Below are 26609 nucleotides of genomic sequence, written 5' to 3'. Positions count from 1 at the left end.
ACAATGACGTAGACAAACATAGAGTAAAATAATGTGCAGCATTCATTCATCATTCGGGAGGGGCGATTATCTTTGTCCTCAGGCCTGACGGGCTAGCCAGGTCTTAAGGGCTATGCGGAAGGCCTGGACGGTGGTGAGAGTACGAATCTCCACGGGGAGCTCATTCCAAAGGGTCGGAGCTGCTACAGAAAAGGCTCTCCTCCTTGTAGTTGCCAGCCGGCACTGGCTGGCAGATGGAATTCGGAGGAGGCCCAATCTGTGAGATCTAATTGGTCGCAGGTCGCAGGGAGGTAATTGGCAGGGGGGTAATTGGCAGGGAGGTAATTGGCAGAAGGCGGTCTCTCAAGTACGCAGATCCACTACCATGAAGGGCTTTGTGGGTGACTAGTAGCACCTTGAAGCGCACCCGGAGATCGACAGGTAGCCAGCGCAGCTCGCGGAGGATAGGTGTCAGCTCCTCATCAACAGAGTCTCAGAAATATCTGAAAAATACAGCTTGAAGCTTAACACTTCAAAAACCAAGATCATGGTCGTCAGCAAATGACCCATAAATTTACCATTAATAAATTCGGAAGGAATATTAGTAGAAAAAGTGGAAAGAATCACATACCTCGGTTTTAATTTACATGAAAGCTGGGACATGATCAATGAAGTAAAGACAAGGATAGAGAAAGCTCAAACAGCATTCTTCAAAATGAAAAAAAATCTTCTGCAGTCATGACATAAGCCTAAGACTGAAAATCAGGCTTATCAGATGTTAAATCTTTTCTATCCTGCTCTACAGGGTAGAGAGTTGGTCTCTGACAGAAAACCACTTGAAGAAACTAGAAGCATTTGAAATGTGGATTTACAAACGGCTGTTACATATAAGCTGGGTTGACAAAATCACAAATGAGGAGGCAATAAGCTATCTGGGAAAGCAAAGGATAATCATCAAAGCCATTAAAAAGCAAAAGTTAGAATATTTTGGACATGTGATGTGACACCTAGAAAAGTATGGCATACTTCATGTAATCCTCCAGGGAAAAATTGAAGGCAAATGAGGTCCAAGCAGAAGAACATCATGGCTTCAAAATCTAAGGGACTGGTTTGGACAAAACTCAGCAGCACTTTTTCATGTGGTGTTGATAAAAATAGGATTACCAACATGATTGCCAGCATCTGATGATGGATATAGCACAAAAAGAAGATAAACGGGATTTTGAAGAATTGCTTCAGAAAGGACTCTAGTTTTTTAAATTAGGTAGTTAAGAGCAATAAAAGGGCATGAAGGGTGCTCATATTTGTAGAGGGAGAAGAGAAGACTGCCAAATGTTTATAGAAGAGGAAAAAAAAGCCCAGAATTCAGAGGTAAAGCAAATGCTGTATGTGTTACATCTTTGATTCCGAAGCATCCTTTCCTCCCCCAATACAGGTAGTCCTTGAGTTATGACCACAATTAAGCCCAAAATTTATATTGCTAAGTGAGTTTGCCCCATTTTACAACTTTTCTTGCCACAATTGTTAGGTGAATCATTGCATTTGTTGTTAGTAACATGGTTGCTAAGTGAATCTGGATTGCCCATTGAGTTTGCTTGTCAGAAGGTCACAAAAGCTGATCATGTGACCCCATGAGACTGCAACCGTCACAAATATGAACCACTTGCCAAGCATCTGAATTTTGATCACGTGCTCATGGGGATGCTGCAACAGTTGTAAGTGTGAAAAACGGTCATAAGCTCCTTTTTTCAGTGGCATTGTTTGAACGGTCACTAAATGAACTGTTGTAGTAACATATTAAATGTTGTATTTCTTTACAAAACTATTTTAAATATATGTTATTATTTGAAATCAAAGCAAAACCATGGCTGAACATAAATTCCCCTTTATCTTCATTTTTGGATAATTACATAACTTCATATGTCTACAACTTTCAAGGCTGGGAAAAAATCAATGTTTATTTCGCCTTTATCTTAATACTTGCCAAGGTTTCAAAAGGTCGTGTACTTACTCTTTAATTGGGCCCAGAGGAGACTAATATTCAGAAAAGTTTCCATTCCACAGAAAACATGTGCTGAAATAAAAGGCCAATTGTAAAGCTGAAAGTCTGATAAACTTACACCACCTTCCTCATAAAGCAACCTCAATTTGGCCAAATAGATTTGAGGGGCTCTATCTTGCTATATAAATGTTCTCAATAATACTGTTATCTATCTGTATAAAATATCTGTCTCAGTGCAATATTAACTCTCTACTGTTTCTATCTACTAAAATTGTAACTCTACATTTGGTTATCTTTAATTCAACATACTGTCGTATATTTCAGAAAAAATATAATTGCAAGTATTTTATAGAGTGAACCCAATGTAAAACTTAAATTTTGTCTATAAACTACACAGTAATTGTGAATGTTGAGATGAAGCTTGTAGGACAATATTTTGTTTAATCACAACACTCCAGTGATGCAAAATATGAATACTATGAACATAGAACATAGAATATGTTCTATTGGAAGGGACCTCAGAGGTCTTCTAGTCCAATCTCCTGCTCAAGCAGGAGACCTTATATCATTTCAGACAAATGGTTGTCCAGTCTCTTTTTGAAAGCATTCAATGATGCTGTGACCCCAGGACACTGCAACCGTCATAAATATGAACCACTTGCCTGAAGGCAGGGTATTCCATTGGTTAATTGCTTTCACAGTTAGGAAATTTCTCCTGAGTTCTAACTTGCTTCTCTCCTTGGTTAGTTTCCAACTTGTTGTGAAGGCTATTTGGTATTTTATTTTCTTGACTGGAAAGATAATCAATATTACTATGGTTTTGATTTATTTTTATTATCCTACTAATAATATTTTGTAATGTTTCATAAATGTTTCTCTTAATTACATTCTGCAATAATCCTTGTGGTAATCCATGATACTTAGAAAGAAATACCTAAAAAAAGAAAACCTTATAAGAATTGAAAGTACCCTATGGTTATATTTCTGAATTTAATCTAATGGTTATATAAAGATTTTTAAACTCAAAATATGGAAATTATATATTATATTTCCTATGTACCTCAAAACTCTTGTAGACAATATTATTATTTTTATTTAGCCTGTTTTTGTGGCTCAAATTATAGACTCCTCAGATGGTCCAGATGTCCCCCTTGGTTTGTATGTAACTTTGGAGGAGGGGTTGTCATAACTTTGAACAGCTGCTGTGACCAGTCATAACCCAAGGACTTCCTGTATAGCATTGATCTAGTGAGATACTACCCAACTGGATTAGAACAGGCTCCTACTGTATGCTGGGAAATTTGAAGGCAAAGGATATATTCTGATTTATTTAATCATATGCTAATAGTCCCCTATGGTTCCATAATTTCAAAATAGAGGTGCTGGCATTGCAATATATACTCTCTTTGAGAACAGAAAAATGTCACACAAATAAAAAGATTAACAGAAGAGACTACAATCTGTTTTTTTACCATGCTTTTTTTTTTCCTTTTACCTTTTGACCTTCCAATATGTATCTTCCAGCTACTTTTGGAGAAAGTCTATATTGGAATTCCCAACGCAAGCTCTATGACAGAGTGAAAGCAGTGTTATGGTATAAATCAGGAATCCACGGACCACGGACCTGTCTCTGGCCTGCTAGGAATCAGGAGTACAGCTGGAAATGAGCAGCAGGTGAGTGAATGAAGCTTCATTTGTATTTGCAGCTGCTCCCCTGTGCTAGCATCATCACTTCAGTTCCACCTCAGCTCATCAGGGATTAGATTCTCATAGGAGAGCATGAACCTTGTGCAACTCGAGGGATCTAGATTGCATGCTTCTCCTCCCCACCCCCACCCCCGGTCCATGGAAAAATTGACTTCAATGAAACAGGTCCCTGATGCCAAAAAAAGTTGGAGACCATTAGTGTAAGCCTGCCCCTTTGGAATATGATGTCATGAGGCATATTTAATCTCTCTTAATTTTTAATTATTTTGTATTATATTGTTCACTAAGATACCCAGATTTGCTGTAACAGTGAGATGGGTAGTGTATCAATTTCATAAATAAATAAATAAATGAATGAATGAATGAATGAATGAATGAATGAATAATAAATAAATAAATAAAAGGATTAAATATATTATTTATTTAATAAACAAATGAAAAATAGAGAAAAAGGTAGTGGTTAGATCATAATGCCGTGACACTGCTTATGCCTTTCTGATTGCTCTTTTCTCCCTTTGCAGATGTCACAGCCATAAAATTTCACAGCATCCAAATGGATCAATATCTTGCTGTCCTGGTTTGCCTATGTCACGGATGACACGGTATCAAGTGACTTATCACAACTTTTCCCCCTTTCTCTAAAACAGAGATGGGTGTGGCCAGCAGGTGATGCATCTTGCCCTGGCCTATGTGAACAAAAGGAATTCTGTGCGAAAGAGAGATTGTGGGAAACTGGGAAAGGAAGGAAAGCAGGGGTGAAATGCTACCTGTTCAGACTGGTTCGCCCAAACCAGTAGTAAAAAATGCCACTGGTTCAGCCAAACCAGCAGTTAAAAAAATGCTACCGGTTTAGGGGCGAGCTGGTATTTCCAATAATCAGCTGTAATGTGCAATTTATATATCTGGGGTCGATCATCGACAGCCAACGTGTAGTGGCTACAAATTACATCAAAAGCCGCATTGGCAATGCTACAGCCGCATTTGCCTCTTTAAGGAAGTGCCTGTGGAGCCAAAATGACGTGACGATTGCGACCAAGATGAGGATATTTAATGCTTCCATCCGCACAATCTTACTGTACGGCTCGGAATCGTGGACTTTACTTAAAAGCGACCTGAACCTATTAGAACGATTCCAGCTAAGGCCTGCGCAACATTCTGCACATAACTCTACGGGACCGATGGAAAAACGAAACGGTATTGCAGCTGTGTAAAAACCAAACTACAATCGAACTTTACCTAAGAAGACAATGACTTAGATGGTTTGGACACGTTTGCCGTATGGACAATAGCCGATTACCTTACCGATCGATTAACTCGCTGCGACCGGATGGGTGGAAAATCGCACGAAATGCCCCAAAGAAAACGTGGATATCCCAAGTGGCTCACGATCTTCAACCACTCCATTTCTCGATAACCAATGCCCAACAAGCCGCCCTAAATCGGAATCAATGGTGTGCTGTAATCCGTGACGTCCTGCCCTGGCCTTCACAATGCAACGGTCACTGCCTTATGGACGTTGACATTTACGAAGATTAAGTCAAGTTAAGTCAATTTATATATCTAAATCACATGGCACAGTGGATTCCGCCCCCGCTGTTCTACTTATCTTTGCAGGTGCGCTTGGTAGCAGGCTCCGCCCACCTACCCAGACATAATCACCTCCATTTTTTATGCTCTGCACATGCGCGGAAGGGCCTGCGCATGCGAGGAGGTGGCACAGGTGATCTAAGCATGCGCATGCTCATAATTGCAAGCCGGTAGCAAAGGTAAGTAGATTTCACCCCTGAAAGAAAGTGATAGCAAGTGGATTCATAGATGATCATATAAAGGACAATTCAGCCCAGGAGGGAAACTATCTGGAGAAAAGAATCTTGAAGTATTCAGTGAGCCTCTGCCTCAAATCTGTAAATGAACCTTGGAATTTCTTATTACAGTTGCCAAGATTCTGAATTTATTCCAGATGGATTAAAGAGATCTAATTGAAATCTATGGAGTTCTTGCTTCATTGAGCTTGATTACTATGAGATGGCCTTAATTTTCTTGCATCTTTTATCTCATCTGTCAATCACTATTTGACACATTTTTACCATTATATTTTAATTGCTTTGGAACTTAGTTAAAAGCAGTTAAGTAGATAATAATTAATTACAGTAGACGTTACCAAGCAACAGAATTTTATAATCTCCCACTAGGATCTAAAAGACTTAAAGACCTTTTGGGAAAAAACATTATTAACTACTTTGAAAATTAATGAGGCTTTTAAAACAATGAATTGATTAAATATTTTATTTTGTTAATGTTTTATAGAGTCAAAGTGGTGCAGTGGTTAGAGTACAGTACTGCAAGCTACTTCTACTGACTGATAGCTGCAGTTCGGCAGTTCAAATCTCACCGGCTCAAGTTTGACTCAGCCTACCATCCTTCTGAGATGGGTAAAATGAGGACCCAGATTGTTGAGCAAATATATTCACTCTGTAAACTGCTTAGAGAAGGCTGTAAAAAGCACTATGAAGCTGTATATAAGTCTAAGTGCTATTGCTATTGCTACTCAGATGAATTGATGCAAATGTAGATTGATCTAGCATTTTGAACATTATAACTAAGAAAATGTCAGACTATTAACATAGATAACATAGACATTACAGTATGGGTTAGTCACGTTGCAATAAATTGCTCTCAAAATTTAGTTTATTATGTTATTGTGCCTCATATTTTAGGATGCTACAAGTAGTTTAGTGGAATGGTGAATTCACATGTAGAATTTGTTATTTCAAAACAATTCAGATAGTTCTGTCTTTAGACCAGGAGAGGGCATGTTTGTTGAAGAAATTATGAATTAAAGAACATTCTGTGAACTGAGACAGAAAGAGTAGAAATAAAAGCAAGGGCTTCTACAGAACAGGAAATTAGAAATTCTCTGAAATATAAAATGTGTTTTTATTTATACTGTTATTCAGTTGATTCATTGGTTTCATTGTTATTGTTAACTGCATTTTAATCTTTAGATTTTACTGTTTAATTGCATATTAACTGCATCTATAGAAAGGCACCAGCTTTAAAGAAAGAAAAAAAACCCGCAGTAACGTCCAAGGATGAAGCTGTCTTCTGCTAGGGGATTTCTACCATCACCTGGCTGTCCTGTCAAGCCAAGACAGCTGGGCAGGAAGGAATGCAGCAATAGGGAATGCCTTCATTGGTTTTTGATATCATCTCCTCTTCCTCTTTCTTGTTCAACCAGGGATTTCAGAACAGGGCTCAAAGAAGGAAAGTATGTTCCCTTTTTTGTGAATTGATTTCAGAACAGGGCTCAAAGAAGGAAAGTATCTTCCCTTTTTTGTGAATTGATTTCAGAACAGGGCTCAAAGAAGGAAAGTATCTTCCCTTTTTTGTGAATTGATTTCAGAACAGGGCTCAAAGAAGGAAAGTATCTTCCCTTTTTTGTGAATTGAAAAACAATAGTTGGGAGTCTAGGTTGGACATTTTACCAGATTACATATTCCAAAACACAGGTTACACTGAAATGACTGATTAAAATCATACAAGATTGAAGGAATCAAGGATCAATAAATAACAAGGGTAAAATCAAAGAGACTGATGAATTTTCCTTAGATGAGCTTTGGCTTGTTATCAGGAAGAGAATAAGATAGCTGGCAATTTATTTGTTTACTTACTTACTTATTCTGCCTTTAATGTTTTGTTAATACAGACTTTGGAGGTCAGATTTGCCACAAAGCTACCTGACTATCAGTGATTGATCATTTCATTTTGTCCTCCTAAAGAATAAAAGAATCTGCATAAAACCAAAGTATAATTAGCTGCCAACTAATAAGGAATCTTAAACTTCTTTATCCAGAGCTAAGCTCATCCAATTGTATCAAGCTCATTTCTAAATTAATTTGTTTAAAATTATAATGCAAGTCCCAGTTATAGAACTATGCTTTATTTTTTATAATTATGTCCAACTTCCATCAAACATAGTATTGATATATGAATACTATGTATCATGTAATCTCTCTCTCTCTCTCTCTCTCTCTCTCTCTCTCTCTCTCTCCCTCCCTCCCTCCCTCCCTCCCTCCCTCCCTCCCTCCCTCTCTCTTATTATGTAAACAAAATATTATGAACTAAATATAATAAAGTATAAAATCTGGAACTCAGCAATGTATTTTTTGTTTTTGCTTTGTATTAGCTTCAAATCCATCAAATAATGCATGACAAAAAATAAGTAAGGAAATAAATTAATAAAATAGTGGCCTTCTAATTCATATATATTCTTTTGTCTGTTTTAAACTTACAACAATGACAGCCATTAATCAAGGTACAAACAAAAGCAGTGAAGACTATATAGAACTCACAATCTTGCATAAACTTTTGAGCAGAACTTAATAAAGGCTTTGTTCTACAATGGAAATTGGGTTCTTTTTTTTTTTACGCAGCTGTTATTATTTTTAATAATATCTTACAAAATACTCATTTGGATACTGTGTTTTTGATTGAGAAGCTGTGCAATTTGCAGTCAATCTTAGGAAACCTGTATGATGCAACAAACAATGTGGATCTGCAAATCAAATGTATTGATGATCAAGACTGTTACCAATGGAGTAAAAACTGAAAATTATATATGAACATCTATATGAGGAATCATTTTTGTGACTCTGTGTGACACCCTTATGTCACAGTTACGCCACAGAGGAACAGGAATGATGTGATTCAACATGAAGAAATGTCTCATTCACAGGTCTTGGCAGGGTTTTTCAACAGTAGTCTAGAAATGTCCAGAGTGTTTTCTGAACACCACAGGAGCTATGCAAATGCTTATTTCGGTTTCCAAACAAGGCCTTACAGCAGTATACAACAAAAAATGCAGCCATTTCCCTTTGCTTTTAGAAGTGAGGTTTGAAGGTTATTTAACGAAGCAGCTTTGAAGGCTGCTGTGCTCAAAGCAACATGAAAGCAAAGCACCCCTTCCAAGTTTTGCACAACCACATTAAGTGTAGAATGTTGTCAACAAAACTTTGTTTTGAAACCTACTGAGAAGACTCCAGCAGAAGTCTCCTCCTGCTGAAGTGCATATTCTCTCTCTGTGTGTGTGTCTCAGCTAGAGTGGAATGATGCAAATTATATCTCACTCAATTAGATCTGAAGAAATCAGCAGGTGGTGTATTTCACAGCATGGAGATAAACATTGCCCGGTTGTAATGCCTACACAGACAGCTACCACACAAGATATTAGCTGCTCAGCCAATTAGAAAGTTGGCAAGCCTTTTGCATGGGCACTACACACACCCACACACACACCAATACAACTGCTTGTAGAGCAATGTGTTGACTTAATCAAAACAATCCTGATAATTGTATGAATTGGCGCACAATTAACAGGGCTGAAGGAGGTCATAGGAACAGGCCTTGAATTCAGAATGAGGTTGAAATCATCCCAAAAGGTTTAGCAAACAACCTGTTCGTTTCTAAGTCAGTGATCAATCAAAAGCCTCAGTATATGAGAAAGGATATATGAATCTGTACAAAATACTGCATTTTACCTGTGGATTTTACCTCCCACAGTAAGATTTTTTTTTCTACAAAATTGGCAGTCTTTAAGAGCAGAGTTGGAAATTGAAGGTGGCTGTGAGGAGGGAATCCATCTACGAATTATCTCTAGTAGAAAAGCCAGAGCTTAAAAAAAAATAAGACCACACCTGGAATATTGCATCCAGTTTTGGTCACCCCGTTATTTAAAAAAAGATGTTGAGAGTTTGGAAACAATGCAGAGAAGGCGACAAAGATGATTAGGAGCTTGGAAGCTAAAACATACAAAGAATGGACTAGGGGTGATATGGTAGCAGTATTCCAATATTTGAGGGACTGCCACATTATGCTACAAAGAAGAGGGGGTAAAGCTATTTTCCAAAGCACCAGAAGGCAAGACAAGAAAAATGGATGGAAACTAATCAAGGACAGAAGCAACCTAGAACTAAGGAGAAATTTCCTAATAGTGAGAATAATTAACCAGTGGAATGACTTGCCTTCAGAAGTAGTGGATGCTCCATCATTGGACATTTTTAAGAAGAGACTGGACAGCCACTTGTCTGAAATGGTATAGCATTTCCAGCTTGGGCAGGGATTGGATTAGAAAACCTTCAAGGCCTTTCCAACTCTGCTAAAGTACCTTGTTTTATTTTCTGAAAAGAACACTATAATACAGCAATATGCTAATAAAGAGCAGCCAAAGGGCCTTAGAATAAATAAAAATTACTAAGAAAGCATTCAAATTTCTCAAACTCTCCTCCAAGTGAGTGCTGGTTTGAAGGAATAAATAACAGAAGTTGTTGAGGGAAATGAGAAAAATGTGTTATTATCAGAAACTAGTTGAATTCCCTGGATCACTTTTATTTGAAAATAAAAACAGCACAGATGCAAAGGAAATAGAATTGATAGTTTTTCTGTGTGATTTCCATGCATGGAAGTTTTCTTGTTATTCTACATCCACAGATGAAAATAGACAAGAAAAAAAACTTTAATTTTTATTTATTTATTTATTTATTTGAATTTTTACAATCTGGACAAATATTAGAATTGCAAATATATTTCAAATCAGCTGTGAGTGTACTTTAACAAGAAGCATTCTTTTAAAAGATCCTGCAAAATCATCTTGAAGATCTACAAGTACTTTCCCCCAATCTCCTTATCATGATTCACATAAGCAGGTTGGCTTAATCAATCCAGTTTGACATGCACTGAGCCATAAAGTAACCATATCAACTCAATTTGCATAAAATGCCAAACCAGCACATAGGTTGCTGTTTTGTGCCATCTGTGAACCAAGCCAGTATTTCTTGTAAAACATAATTTGTAGTTTATATGTTTGAGTGGTTATGTCAGTGCAGTTTGCTGGGGGGGGGGGAGTACAAAATAGGAATACAAAAACAGTACTGGCTATTTTTTCAGTCTTTTATTTATACAGAACAAATGTTTCCAACTTGACATCCTTTGGAGTGCAAATTTCTGAAGAAATTCTATTTCATTGGATTCTAAGACAAATGGAGAGCACCTCATCTTCCATGTTCAAAAGCAGAAAACATTGGAAAGCCACTGGTGAAGAAAGTCCCTTGACCATGGCCTCCTTCTAGGCCAGCGGTCCCCAACTTTTTGGCCACCAGGGGTCAGTTCTGTGGGGAGAGGTTTTTCTGTGGACTGCAGGGGCAGTGGGTTTGCATGCTGGCTGCATCCCCTGGATGAGGCTTCCCTTGTTTTGTGTGGCTCAGTTTCTGGCATGACATGGCCAGTGGCCTGTCCATGGATTGGGGTTGGCGACTCCTGTTCTAGGCTGTCTAGAGCAGTGGTTCCCAACTTTTTTTTTGGCCATGCCCCACCTAAACATCTCTAAAATCCTGGCTCCACCCCCCCACCCCATGACATATAATTATTATTTTACTCAAAAAGTGAATTCTACTCACACGGAGGATGCCTAAAAGGCCATTAACTTGGTTTAAACAAGGTTCAAATTGCCCCCATTAAAATCAAATCCTCCAACTTGTGGGGTCTAGGCCCCACATTGGGACCCATGAGTCTAGAGATTTCTGAGAGGACTATTTAATCTGACCTAGCAAAGAACTTTTTATACTTGTGGAAATTAACCATTTAGTATATATTGGCAACCAATCGTTATAGTTTTCTCTGCCATATAGGGATGTTTCATTTATTTATTTTTTTAATTTATTTTCTTGTTAATGTTAGTGTTCAAATCTGTGCTAACAAGGGTCCCCTTGATGGATGCCCAAGGGATAAAAGTACTGCATGGCGCCACTCTGCGTATGCCCTTCACTTCAGTTTCACCCAGTTGCAAACCGAAGGGAAGCAGCGTTCGTTCAAAGCCGCGCTCGGCGGCGAGCGGAGCAGAAAGGCCAGGTGAGGGCGGCGCCAAGGCTGGCGGCAACCGGGGGCTGAGCGCGCCTTTCCCTTCTTCGTTCGGACGCCGCGGCTGCTCCTGGTCGCCTTGCGAATCGAGAGCTGGGGAGGTTCGTTGGTAGCGGGAAGAACAGCCGCCAGCAACTGCCGTCCTCCCTCCTTGCATTCCAGCATAGCCCCAAAGGAAGATCCAGAGCGAAGCATGGATGGCGTTGAGAGCCCGGACGCAGCTCCTGCCTCCTCCTCCTCCTCCTCTTCCCCCGAGTCCTCCGAGGAGCTCCGTTCTGCCCTGACCATGACCAAGGGGCTCTCCATCTTCCTGGATGTAAGCGCAGCGGGTCCCTCGCCTCCCTTTCTCAGGCTTTGATCTGCTGGGTCCTTGGGCGTCACAGAAGTTCGACCCTTTTCTCTTGTGAACGGGATGGAGGTTGGCGGATAGGGAGTAGGGGAAAGCATTTCTTCCTTTCTTCTTTTAAATTATTGCAAACGTGTAACAGGTTGGGCTTTTGCTTCTCTCTCTGTGCGGAAGCCTCAACCTGTTGAATGTTTGCCCGCCCCCAAATCGGTGTGTAGCAAGAGTTCCTTGATCTCAAGGAGATTATCCTATCAAATGATGCTAATACCAAGATCCTGGTTATTTGATATGGGCCCTATTAGAGTCCTCTAAATTAGATCCCTCTGGCTGAATGATAAAACGACCTGAGGCATAAATCACAGGTTCTGGACTGTGGGTTGCAAATATATTAAGTTGATTTGCACTCTTTTCTGTAAGAAAAACAGATTTAGATTAACATTTTTCCATGCTGTTTTATTAGAAGTTTAGAGGCACAACCAAGAAAAGGGAACACATTTTTGGTACTAAAATGACAGTTGACTAGTTCTTCTATTCAGATTTTTTTTTAATACCAGTTTTTTTTAAAAAAATAATGTAAGTATTTAAAATTTGGTGTTTACAAAATTAGTCACAATGATTCTGTATGAGCAGGGTGATTCAATTTGCTCTAATAACAGGTGTATTTCCAAAGCAAAAGAGTTGGTTGTTCAGATTGGGAAATTTAGAAAAGCTGTTGTGAATTTCAGTAATGCTAGATTACCTAATGCTTCCTTAGCGTGGTCTCAAATGATAAAGATACATCTTTGGTACAACTTAGAAGAGCAGTGCATGATTGGTGGGTGTGGACATTATGTACCCACCTTATTTTGTGTGCTAAGCAATAATTAGGAAAAGAGGTTCTAGTCTTGGTTTGGGGCAGGAGAGGGATGGTTTTAAAATCAGCTGAGCCATAGAGTGATTTTAATTCCTTTACTATATCTGATTAATACATTTCATTAAATTTGTGTGATGAAAAATAAAAATAAAAGGAGGGTATTCATGTACTTGGAACTTATGGAGAAAAAGCAGAATATAATTGTCATAAACGATAGAATAGCAATTCATTAGGACAATTTGTTTTGATTTTAAAATAAATCAAAGAAAAAATGCTAACCTTTCAAACTAATTAGTGAGTTATTAACTGTTGGATCTAATAGCTCCTATGGAAAACAGAAGACTATCCAGTATACATAGAATTTAGTATTTAAATAGATTGTTTTATTTCAATATAAGGGTGATTTTTCAACTCCCAATGACTGTATACATACAAATGTTAAAACATCAGTAAAAACCACAAGAAAAGTATTGTTTAAAGCAGTTTTGTTATAATGTTATCATAAAAAGACAAAAAATAATCCTGGCATAGAAGTAGCAACAGAGTATATTTAAAAACATCATGTATCAAGTATCAGATTAAACATTTTAATATTTATTTAAGAATTTCAATATGTATTTTCTTCTTCCAAATCGAAATGCTTTTAGATGAGAAGCTCATGATAGGGTTGGATTTGGAAGATAGTGTAAAATCATTTGTTGACAATTGTCCAAATATGTTAAATATTAAACACTATTTTAATGTCTTCTATTAAATACTATTCTTTATTAAATGCTATTATATATCAGTGGCCTTAATATTCTGAAATCACATATTAAAATATGTGATAGCATGTTAAATGTGAATATCTGGTTAAAATCCATCAATTACATTCATTGTCACAGGTGATCCCAGTCCTCATAGATAAATCCTCAAATACGGAATAGCTATACATTTTGACAATATTTCATGTAAGTGGCTCACCAGTGTATGGGGCTTTTACCTACCAGAAATCCATCCATGTAATTAAATGATGCAATTACAAATGTCTATTCCAGTTCCTTGCTGAGATGTAGGGATGCTCAGTGGATCAACATTTCCAATACCAGTCTTTTATTATAAAATATTCCCAAAATACCACAAAAAAGTAGAATATTGAATTAGAACACCTAGTCAGTGATTACTTCCCTGTAATGTGTCTTCAGCGAGTCTGATACATCATCCCACAATTGATTAGAAAACCTGACAGAAGTGAACTGTTTTACCTGGCACCAAATACAAGGGCAATCTGGCATCTAATCAATTGCAAATGTGCACCACCTATTGGTCCAAAGAAAATACTAACACTAAATGCACCTTTCTTCAAAAGTATAGTATGTACTGTCTATTGTAGTACTGTGCTATCTGTACCGGGATCATAATTAATAAGCCTTTTTAAAAATCCTCTAAAACATTGCTAAGTTTACTGAGCTATAAATATGTCCTTGTAAGCATTACAGTATTTCTTTGTTGATACTGATATATATTGGTGTATTCCCTCTTAGATTCTGAGAAGAGCAGATAAAAATGGTAAGTACAATCATTTGCTTTTCTTTCCCAGAACGTAAGTAAAACAGTGAGGGATTTGGAGGAACATTTCATTCAATTGCTTTGGGTTTCCCTAGGGGAGACAGTGGCTGGCTGGTGAACTTGTCACTTCAAAATTACCTGGTTGAGGAGTTTGATCCATCATCACTGGCGACTTTAAGATGTGTGGACTTTGACTCCCTGGGAAATACTGGGAGCTCAAATCCACATGTTAAAGTTGCAAGGTTGAGAAACACTGGCCTAGGTAGCACTGATTATGGGGATCCACAGGGGACTGTGGGCAAGGGATGCTAGGGATACAAATGATACAAGTTGCATAATTCAGGTGTGCAATCATGCCATGCTGCATGCAACATCGTTATAGCTTACGCTGGCATCTATGGTGCCATATCTATGGAGATCATCTGACTTGTTGGCATATATGGTTGAATAGGGATTGTAAATCCATCCAAAGCTCTTTACATATGCAAGCTCTTTTGCACATTATATAAACAAGCTTTATTTGGCTCAAACTTTATTTGCTGAATAAATAACAATGCTGAGTCCATACATCATGACAAGTTATAAAACATGGTTTATAGTCTGCATTTAAATCCTTGGCTTAAAAATATTGTGGCGTATCATTCTGGCAGTAATGTGCACTACTAGGTCACGGAGCATAAATGGTCCAGTCATGGGCTGGACAGAGGAGTCTTTCCCTTTGACACATGAGTGTTTCTTGGAGTCTTACAAACAACATTTATACTTAGGCAGGGCCCTCCCTAGGGATTTACACATCTTCTAGAGGTATTTAATCATTGTTGTGCCACTTAAACAGTAATGAGAGGTTTTATGTCACCACAGTGAGGGCCAGAAGGGAAACAGCTTTAATATGAAAATGGGAAAAGCCCTGACTGTAATTTTTTCCCCTCAGATATAGTGGCAAGTATTACAAATTCCCTGTGATGCCAGGAAAAGATACAGCTGCTCTGAAGAATTCCAGACAGGTGCTACATGCTTTGAAACCCCTTTTTAAAACTATTTCCAGTGTCTTCCAATTTCATTGCAACATATGAGCAAAGCTTTTGCCTTTGAAAAGGCTCCACCAGAGAAGATTTCATAGCTGGAGATGCAACAGCTGTGCACAGCTTCCAGCAGTGCTCTGAAAAAACAAGGCACTAAAATCCAATAATTAAGTACTGATGAAAAGCCGAGGAGGGATGGTTTAGAATACCTGATGTTAGTATCATTCATAATATGCCAGAAAGAACAGCTGTGAACCAAATAAGCTAAAAACAAAAAAGGAAACAAGAACTACATTTGAGGCAGAATGGATGAAACCCTAAATAAAAATAATATGAGATTCCTGTTCTTGAACAGATTTTTAGCTGTAGTAAAACAATTGGGGACAACATAAACTGACCTGCTGTTTTAAATGTAGAACTGGCCCAGTTTCACACAGATCTGTCCAAGGAGCTGATGGGAAGGATCTCATCTACATGACAAAAGCCAATTCTACTTTTTCACCCGAAGGGAAAAAATATACAACATATTCATCCTTTATTTCTAATTATTAGCATTGTGCTCTTTCTCTGATGTTTGCGATTTTCCCCCTTACATGGAATTGCATTCAGGGTGTATTAAACTGCATTTAGATTTTACTGCTTTTGTTAAGTAAAAAATTGTAGTTTAATCTTAGGCCTTTTTGCAATTATTATTTTTTACTATAATTCTTTTTTTTACCAATTATCATTTTACTACAAAAACAGTTGCAATGCTATTTGAAAACGGTTTCAAAACCAGTTACAAATTTGTTCAAGGAAATATTTCTTCATTTAAATCATAGACTTTACTATTGATTATCTGGTTGAAATATCAGATATTTAAAGTAAAATTAACAGCACAATTCTATAGTCTGTTGAGAGTTATAGCCACCTGGATTCACTAGAACATATTTCCAGATCAACGAGTAAAGGATTCTACTATATGCAGGCTTATTGGTAGAAACATATCCAGTCAACATCTACAAGATGAGGCTACAATATCATGATCCATGTCCTTCCACTTCGGCACTTATGTGTAACATCAGGAAATGTATGAAAGGAGTTTGGATTGTGAAATGTTTGAAGTTTGAAGTTTATTGGTATTTGTATGCCGCCCACTCCCAGGGGACTCTGGGCGGCTTACAGACAACAAGGGAATTAAAAATTAAAAAATTAAAAATAGAGACATAATCATTTTAAAATTACACAACATACATACACTTAAAATGGGGCTGGATGCTGATCAACAGCCCCAGGCCTGCTGGAACAGCCAGGTCTTAGTGGCTTTACGGAAGGCCGGAAGAGTAGTGAGGGTCCGGATCACTACGGGGAAATCATTCCATAGGGCCGGGGCGGCAACAGAGAAGGCCCTCCCCCGGGGGGTCGCTAACTGACATTGACCCGCCGATGGTACCCGGAGGAGGCCCAATTTGTGCGATCTAATCGATCTTTGGGAGGTAAATGGCAGGAGGCGGTCTCTCAGGTAGCCAGGTCCTAAACCATGTAGGGCTTTAAAAGTAATGACTAGCACCTTGAAGCGTGTCCAGAGACCAATGGGAAGCCAGTGCAGCTCGCGGAGGATAGGTGTAACATGGCTGTATCTAGGTGTAACATGGGTGTACCCATTATCGCTCGCGCGGCTGCATTCTGGACCAGCTGCAGTCTTCAAAATGATGCCCCATCATTTTGTAAATTTCAATACTTATGCACACTGATATTATTTGACTGTAGCCATTTTTTGCAATCTGTATTCCCTCCAAATGTCTGGACTTGAATTATCTACAACATGCTGGTTGGGAGATACATAACCAGTATGAAGGAGCAGAATGCTACCTGGGCTTCAATTGGGCATTAATTTTGCATTAGCTTAATTCACAATTATGCTTTACAGCAGCAGACTTATTAGATATTAAAAGCCTTGTTTATTTTCTGATACAATGTACCTAAATGACATAAGATTCTACAGATAACCTTGTTTAGTGACCAAATTGGGACCAGCAACCTAGCCGTTAAGAGGTTCATAAAGAACTGGTGAGTATGCTTAATATTTTTATTTTAGGTTTCCTTTGCTTTACAGATGTGTGAAGATCATAAATGCAATGATTGGTATTTGTAAAAATATACATTTTTAAAAATAAAAATAATAAATAAAATTGCTTTTTGTATCACCATCATAGCTGTGAATGATAGTAAATGAATCCATCGCTAGAAGAGGACTGCCTGTATAAACATCAGTATAAGGAATTCTTCCCTTTCAGAAATCTTCTTACTCTAGCTATACTTAACATTGTACAGCTAGGATCCAGTTGCTGGATAACAGCCTGATGAAAAAGCTGAGAGAATCATTGATGCATAATTATCAGTTAAAACAAATATCATGTTACTTGCTCAGAACAGGTTTCTATGGCTACTTGAGGAGATGCTAATGAAACACTTTAGAAAACAGATAGCTTAGACTACAAAAGTAGGTAAAAAGCACTGTTGCAAAGGAAATGGATGTACTACTGAGCTATCTTTCAGTGTACCTGAAGAAAATGCCATTTCAGAAAAGATCTCTATTCCTGAATCATGTACAGCAAAGCCTGCATTTTTAGTCTTCACTGAAATTGGACTTTCCTTTCATTGTGGCACTCATGCAAGAATAAATGGGTCAAAAATTTCTTAGTAGACATATATTCAGCACTGATAGCTTCGGATGATGGAACAACTTATTCACAATGTAAGTGGAATTTATTCGTGTGTAATAGGGCTAGCAGATTGAGACTATGATTTGCCTGAATGGTGTGGTACCCTGCCTGAGCAGGAGTTTGGATTAGAAGACCTCCATTGTTAATGTAGTGTTTCTGGGAGCTGTAATCTTAATAGGTTGGTAAGACACTACATGAAGGTGTTCGATTTTGGATCATCTAATTGCACTCTTGAGCTAATTTGACCACTAAGACAAATGGTTAAAAAAATCCCTGCATAAAGGACAGGCTATCCTTATGGCTATTTCCCATGTGATCTACAGTAATATTTGTAATAATCAGGGATGGTGATCCCAAGGAAAATGGGAGGTGCGCTCCTGTAAAAAGAAAAACTCCTTCACCTCTATAGGACTGGTGAAAAGTCTATAAGAACATGACAGCTAAATTTTACTGCACTACAAAAATGACCATCTGCAGTCATAAGAAACACATTTTTCTATTATAATAATGTACCTTATATGTGTGTATGAGGGAGGGGGGTTATTTTAAGCAGAAATGTATAAACGCCTGTGGTGCTTCCTTTTAAAAAGTCATGACCTTCAAATTATTTAGAGTAAAATGTGTCTGGGTAAGGAAATCCTTCTCTGATTTCAGATGATGGCAAATTGTCCTTTGATGAATTTAAGGCTTACTTTGCGGATGGAATCCTGAGCATAGAGGAGCTTCACCAACTGTTTCAGAAGATTGACATACACAATACAGAGTAGGTAGCATTGATTTTAAAATAATCAATTTGGAATCACAGAGGCAAGGCTATTTTCTGGTATGGATTTGTCAGGTAAACTTGCTGCTTTATAAATAATGTATGAAATGTATGAATAGCCTCATCCATAACCTATAAACCTTAAATATTTCTAAGGATGCAGGCTACAGTAGTGAGGTGGGTGGAGTGGGGAAGTGATCCATAATCTTTGGGTAACAGTGGATTGTTTTATGCATATAAATGTTGAGAGAGTGCCTTTTTATTTTCATTTGTTATAATGCCATTCTGCCATTTTGAACTTTAGTTTGTTTGCATAGGGATGTGTCAGTGATTTATACCATTATCGGACCAATAGTAAAAAAAAGATCCTGAAGATGAAATTCAAATACTTTGGCCACCAAATGAGAAGGAAGGCCTCACTGGAGAAGAGCCTAATGCTGGGAAAGATGGAGGGCAAAAGAAGAAGGGAATGACAGAGAATGAGGTGGCTGGATGGAGTCACTGAAGCAGTAGGCATGAGCTTAAATGAACTTCAGATGATGGTAGAGGACAGGAATGCCTGGGGGAGCATTGTCCCTGGGGTCGCGATAGGTCGGACACAACTTCGCAAATAACAACAAGTAAAAAACATTTTAAAAATACTATTGTGCAAAGGAAAAATAAATCTCTTCCAAAACTGTCTATGGAGATTCTTAATCATCCAGGTTATGGCTGTCCTGAATGTGTTTTCAAAAGACAACTAGACTTCCATATTTTTTTTCCTTGAAAACATTTTGCTTCTTATCTAAGGACAACTAAAGAAGCTTCTTGGATGAGAAATGAAATGTTTTCAAGGAAAAAAAAACACAACTCCAGTTGCCTTTTGAAAAGCACCTTTGGGATCCTTCCAAAATTGTTAAGCTGCTCCCATATAAACATCCCTGACACTATTAATTCAAAAGATGAAGGAATAGCCCCACAAATTCTATTGGATTCCAAGAAAAATGTTATGCATACATACACATGCTTTCCTTGTGCCTATTTAAATATAATTAAGAGATGCCCCTAAACAAAAACTTCTGTGCCTATTTGTATTGCATTCCATACAGGAGTCCTAATGCTTACAACTCTCATTTTATGCTATTGAATGGGAAACAATCATAGCCTTTTGTTTTCCTGCAATTATATTAACAGTTGAGATGATGTTCTGGATTTGGATTTAGCTTACAAATCTAACTAATACACCAGCCAAATAAGCATGTCTTCCACGTTACCAGCTCTGAGTTTCAAACATATTCTGTGATTAAAATATCCCACCATGTAGGGCTGCCTTTATTGGGCTATATTAAGTTCTGTAGGGTTCCCAGATCTAGGCTTTAGAAATTCAAATGATGATTGGATGGCAGCATAATAATATTCTGTGGTGAACATTAACTTTTTGTTCCCATCTGTGATGGTACAGATTTTTGTACACCAGATCTGAAAGCCTTAAAGTTAAACTGTTTTTGTGTTTGGACTTAACAGGCAAGTTATACTATGAATATCTTGCTGGTGGCATTATTTCTCCTTTGGTGTTTGCATTTGGTGCAGCTGCTATAACCTCACAAGTCTTAGCAGATAGTAATAAAAAGCCATGGCAACCCATTTAAGGTCAAAGTCCAGGGGAGAGCTCTGTCAATCATAAGTCTAACGTGATAATTGCATGTTTAACATTTAATATTTTCAAAAATGCAAATCAGAAAACTCATGTTGGATCCCTTTTTTGCTAGAACTGATCTCAACATCAGTCTCTTTGACAATCTGAAATTACGATTATAGACATGAAGCTCAGCTGGTATCTGCCATTACCTTCCCCATTTGTAGCAATTAATATATTAATAGCAGCTGTGCCTTCAAGCCTCTTTGCCATGGATTGTGAGCAGGCTCTGTGTCTCTTTCATACCAAACCAGGCTCAAGATTGCTTTGGGGGTAAAAGGGCTTGCTTCCCAGTCTTTATGAATGGGTCCACTTTCTTGTGGTCCATTCCAGGAATCTTGAGCTTGCAAAGGCACAATTTGAGCAAGCTAAAGTAATGTTCTTCTTTTACCAGAAGGTTGGAAATATTAATACCACTTTATAATATTTTATATTATTGGAACATTGTATCTAGTTTTGATGGCCACAATATAAAAAGGATCTCGAGATTCTACAAAAAGTGCAGAGAAGAGCAACAAAGATGATTAGGAAACTGGACACTAAAACATATGAAGAGAGGTTGCAGATTGGGTATGCGACTGAAGTGACATGATAGCGGTGTTTCAATATTTGAGGGGCTGCCACAAGGAAGAAGGGTTAATCTCCAAAGCATCTGCCAGCAGGATAAGAACCAATAGATGGAAGCTAATCAAAAAAAGAACCAACATAGAACTATGGAGAAATTTCATGACAATTAGAACAATTAATCAGAGGAATGAATTGCCTCCAGAAATTGTGGGTGCTCCAACACTGGAGATTTCTAAGATGAGATTGGACAACCAAAAGATACAGGGTTTCCTGCAAGGGCAGAAGATTAGAAGACCTTCAAGGTTCTTCCCAACTCAGTTATTCTGTTATTTGTTAAACACGAAGCACACCCAGAAGAAGATGGAGAGACAATGTTCAATGCTGACTGCTGAAAGTTGTATAATGTTCTCTCTTTCCTACCAATAAATTTTGCTAAAAGTATTCTGAGGTAGAAAGAAGCACTTTCTGTTTTAAGCAACTGTCCAAAAACCTGATTTTGCCCTAGGCAAAAGGGAAATGGTTTGGTCAAATGGCTAATCCTATGTTTTTCTTTTATCTATCAAAGGGAATGTGGGTTTGGCCAACTGCCAAAACTTTGTTTTTCCTTTGCACAGGCTTGTTGAATGTGCTTGTAAATATGATAAGGCTGTTGTTGTTTTAACCATTCAATCATGTCCGATTCTTGAAAACTTTATAGGCAAGTGCTCTCCACGCTATTGAAGAATGAGAAGGCTTTTGTAGCACATTTTTGACAGTCCTCATTCATTCATTCAAGAACACTGCACATGAGTAGCAATGTTGTTAGGGTTATAGTATCACAATTGTAGACTGCATTTATTAGTTTGTTTGTTTGTTTTTCATTTTTCTAAACACCTCTCTCTTAAAGAGGGGTTTTAGCACCCATGCACATACATTGGGAAATCTCTAGAAGGCAGCCATAAACATAAGCTCTAGGCATGGAAAGTTCTCTTCAGTTGGCATGGCTACTTTATTGAGGTTTTCATGGTACCGTTGTATAGATATTCTAAACGTGCCATTTAGCAACATTTTCAAGCATGTTAATCTGCCTTTAATCATGCAATGTCCATAGAATGTCTAATTTAGATTTTTATGAATTTGTATTATAAGAATTTTTCTAAAACAGCACATTAAAATTACAATTATGATTCATCACACAGTCAGCCAGATGTTTGGACTGGAATGTTTGACACACTTATTATTAGTTTCAACTGTCTTTCAAAATATGCATCTATCCCTTTTACAAATGGAGCCATTGAGAGAAAAAATGTTTAGAGAGCATTTATTGTAATTATTAATTGGAAATCCTGCTTCTAGTTTCACTATTCTGTCCCTTGAATGATAAAAAGGAGGTACAGGATCTGCCTCGAAACCCCTTCAAAGTGTGTGGTTTCAGTTTCCAAAATGTGATCGCCTTTCAGAAAATGAGATCAACTGCAGTGTGATCAGGGGTCCCCAACCTGTGGGCCACAGCCCTCTAGTGGGCCATGAGATGGTTGTAACTGGGTGGGGAAATAGCAGGCAAACGCACATGCACTGTATCCCCACTTGCGTGAGCAGTAGGCAAACATGTACACACGGACTCGATTTGTGTGAGCATTGGGCACACATAGACACTGCTTGTGAAAATAGAGCTGCAGGAAATCATCCACTCTCTCCCCCATTCCGGTCCGCAAAGCTAGAAAGGTTGAGGAACTCTGTGATAGATACATCATTAGAACAGGAGCACAACAGGAGCACAAGCTGTCCTCTGGGACAGCTTTCCCTCAGAGATATAGATGGCCTCCATCCTCTTAGCCTTTAGGAAGGCTTTAAAACCTGGTTCTTTTCCCAGGTGTGGGAGCAAGATATTAAGCAAGCTTGGCATATATAATTTGAGCAAGAAATTGTTTTTTAGTGGGTTCTGGCCCATTTTACATGGTTCTCGTGGTTTTGTTGTTGCTATGGTTCTGTTTTTGTTATTCAAGTCTGTTACCTTAGGTTTTTTTTTTAAGGTCTTGTTAGCTACCCAGAGTAAGAATAAAATAGACTGCTGTATAAATTGTTTAAATAAAAAAGCTGATGGAGAGGTTGCTTCCTGAATTTGCTTCTTTTTGGTCCTCCTTTCTGTCTACAAATATGCATAGGTTTTTTTTTATTTCTTAAAAAAAATGATTGAAAGTTTTTAAAAAGAAAATAATACAATATAATACAATCTAAAAAAAAGAAAAGAAAGAGTGAATAAGTGTAAGAAAAAGGAAAAAAGAAGGATAAAAGGAAAAAATATTTAAAGAAATAACTTCCAATCTTCATTACAAAAAATACAAACAAACGTAGCAATTCCTCACCCCCTTATAAAGTTACATGAAAATATCTCTTCTTCCAATAATTCATCCCTTATCCATGCACAAATCTATAAATCATTAACATTTCAGCCCTGGTGTCAGCAAAAGTCCATAAAGTGTTCCCAGATATTATAGAAACATGTCTATTATAAACTTGGTCGAACATACCAACTTTGCACTTTTCTTTTGCTTCTAGAAATATTAATCATTTCATTCAGATATTGTCATAGGATTTGATGCCTCTTCACATTTCCTTATCCCATTGCAGAAGCTGCTTCATTAACAAACCTCTTTTGTAAATCCTGTAAAGAGTCATTGTCCAGGACATCTTGGTGCATAAAGGGGGTGCGCATAAGCGCATCAGAGTGCCTACCATCCCTGTCCCACTGTCCCCATTTATTTGTATTCATTTCTTTCGTTCATATCCATGTTTATATTTCTACCGGCTATCTTGTACATATTTGGCAAACTAATAAATACAAATACAATGTGCCATTTGTATTTTCATTTTAATTGTCATATCTGCTTATTATCCACATTTTTCATTTTCCAGTAGGTCAACAATTTCTTTATATTTTACATTTTCTACATCAGATAAGGCTTATTCCAGCTCTCTATTCTGTAGGTCCTGGAGAAAAAGGAAGGTATTCTCTTTCAAATTTGCCATTTTGGTAGAGAAAAAATAAGTCTTTGAAGTACTTTTTATGCTGCAAAGCACAAAATTGAATTTATAGGTGCATCTTTTATTTGAGAAAGTTTCTTGTTATTATCTTGCTACACCATTTTCAACTATTTCACTTTGCATTTAATGGTAAAGCATATTTCAAACTTGCTATTCAAGTTTGAAAAATTGAGAAATTTGTTTGAGATGCAATTGAGTTGCATATTTAGTTTGAAATAAATAAATTGTATGTAAACTTTAATCCATGCAAATCAACATAATAGAAATTAAAAACTGGTCAAGCACACTTGATAATTACTTACAAACTCACACTTAAATTATTAGTTGGTGTACAAACCTAATTAAAAGAAGTTGATTGCAGAATTCACAAAATAGCAATGCATTTTCTATATTATATATTTTTTCTTGCAGCAACTTGGAAACTGAAGAATTATTTGGTAAGTAGTTCTTTTTTAATTAAAATAAAAGAATCAAATTCATTGCTTCCAGAAGGAGAGAGAAAACTAGTGAGTCTGAACAAGGACAGTTGGGTTTGTTTTATTGTTAATGCCTAAGAAGTAATTTGATTAAAAGCAAATTACTTCTTAGGTCATAAATGCAATGAGAAGGTTGAAACATGGTAACACTATAGGAAATGTGTGCATAGTGATTTTATCTTAGCGGGTCTTCAGATCAATTTTTTGCTCTTTAGCAACTCTTTGAGCAACATACGACTGTGAGAAAGTTTATTGTGCAGTTCTTCATTAAGAGAAAACATGATAAAGTGACTGGAATATTACGAAGTTGAGTGCAATAAAGATGAACTACAATGAAAGTAAAGCTTGCAGGAGAATAAATAGAATATTTCACAAATGGCTCAATGTTGAGTAAGAAGTTTGGTGTATGATGTTGCCTTAGCTCTTTAATGCATTAGTGGATAAATGTTCCTGGGGATGCATGTGAAGACTTTAGAATTATGTTGCTTGGGGACAGGAATATGCCTGTATCTGTTTACATAGCATTGTTATATTAAATGTGTCGCTCATTGTGTTTTAATATAAAGATCTTTTTGGAAAGATATTTCACCCTGATTTCCCTAATTAACCTTTATTATAACTTCTGAAGCAAGCATATCAACCCTCCATACACTTTGGCATTTTCTTTCTTTGCTTGTTCCTTCTCTTCTTCCTTCTTTCTTTTGCTCTTGCTAAAATAAACCAGACCAAAGTACATTCAGAGGGATTTACCACTTTTACCCAGCCTTAATAAACTACTATCCTAAAGGATTTGGGTGACCCAGCTTATGTCTGTCTGTCTGTCTGTCTGTCTGTCTGTCTGTCTCCCTCCTTCTCTCTCTCTCTCCCTACCTCTCTCCATTTTGGTTTTTCAGTCTTTCCACTTTTTCATTCTATATTTCTATTTATTTTAGAATATTTTTCCCAGCATCTGGGAGCTTATGAAAGTGTCCTATCTGCTTTGGAAGATCTCAATGTAGCCATATTGAAGGCAATGGATACTACAAAGAAAGTAGGCTTCCTTGTGTTATTTTTGTATGATGTAATGGGGGCTTGTGTTGCATAAGTATATAAGGATTTGCTTTGTGAGAAAAGAATTACTATATTTGCTTAGATGAAGGACAAAGCAATCATCAATCCCAGTTCCATCAGCTCCTTCCAGCTTGTTTGAAATATTTCTAGGTCCTGGGCATAGACAGGACATCTGGGAGCTTATGAAAGCATCCTACACATACACCCATCCTCTGCACTACATATTATACCAGTGTATTCCCCCCCCCCCCGGTTTCTTCTTAACTGTAGCCACTGGTGCATGGAAACTCAAAATACTAAAATACTATTGCCTTTAATAAAATGAAATCACATTTTTGATCACTTCAAATACTAAACTCTAATTTGAATGGGATGCTCAGCACATATGGAAAATGTTTGTCTATTCTATATGATCACTAGCCCCCACCAGTATATCAAATTATCACATAAGAATATAAGATGGTCCAACAATAGTAGAAGGGTGTACTAGGTTCTCAGGTTTCATCTGACATGATATGGGGGAGGAACATGGAAGTTATTATTTATGAAATAAAATGAAATATGCTGCTTTCCGAATAACAACTTTAGGAAGTTATCCAATATCCCACTTATTTCTTTACTTTAGTGAAAGAATACATGCTTTTCATGAAAAATGTCTCAGGCTCAGTTTCTAGTATACTCAAAGCAAAATTGAAGCAACAATTGTAGAGTCACAGCTAATCAATAAGTCTATAATGAGCTATAGTGGGGTGGCCAATCTTTTTTAGCAAATGTAACATTTGTCTCCTTTGCTCATGTAATCACAGCTTCTTGCAAGGCCAGATAGAAGAAACACTTATCCAGACACTCTCATCTGAGACTGAACTCATTAATTCACACCTGTGCCTTGAAAGAAAGATCATGCTGTGCTGGGCTGTGTACAGTCAGATCAGGAAAAAATGTCAATCTTCTTAGATGGGAATCTGAAGTCTATAAAACAAT

General features: G+C 37.4%; 1 protein-coding gene across 1 annotated transcript in view; it reads left to right on the top strand.

Moving 5' to 3' along the window:
- Positions 1-11636: 11636 nt before the first annotated feature.
- NECAB1 (N-terminal EF-hand calcium binding protein 1) overlaps positions 11637-26609 on the top strand; it is a 29930-nt gene continuing 14957 nt past the window's right edge. Inside the window, exons 1-5 of the mRNA XM_014062123.2 lie at positions 11637-11915; positions 14322-14346; positions 18728-18836; positions 24514-24539; positions 25511-25608. Coding sequence (XP_013917598.2) covers positions 11793-11915; positions 14322-14346; positions 18728-18836; positions 24514-24539; positions 25511-25608 — 381 coding nt within the window. The 5' untranslated portion in view covers positions 11637-11792. The remainder of the gene's footprint in view (positions 11916-14321; positions 14347-18727; positions 18837-24513; positions 24540-25510; positions 25609-26609) is intronic.

The sequence above is a fragment of the Thamnophis sirtalis genome, unplaced genomic scaffold, assembly GCF_051295495.1.
Source record: "Thamnophis sirtalis isolate CommonGarterSnake01/CBP01778 unplaced genomic scaffold, rThaSir2_p1.2 scaffold_2, whole genome shotgun sequence".
Taxonomy (NCBI): domain Eukaryota; kingdom Metazoa; phylum Chordata; class Lepidosauria; order Squamata; family Natricidae; genus Thamnophis; species Thamnophis sirtalis.
This window is presented reverse-complemented; position numbering and strand designations above follow the sequence as displayed.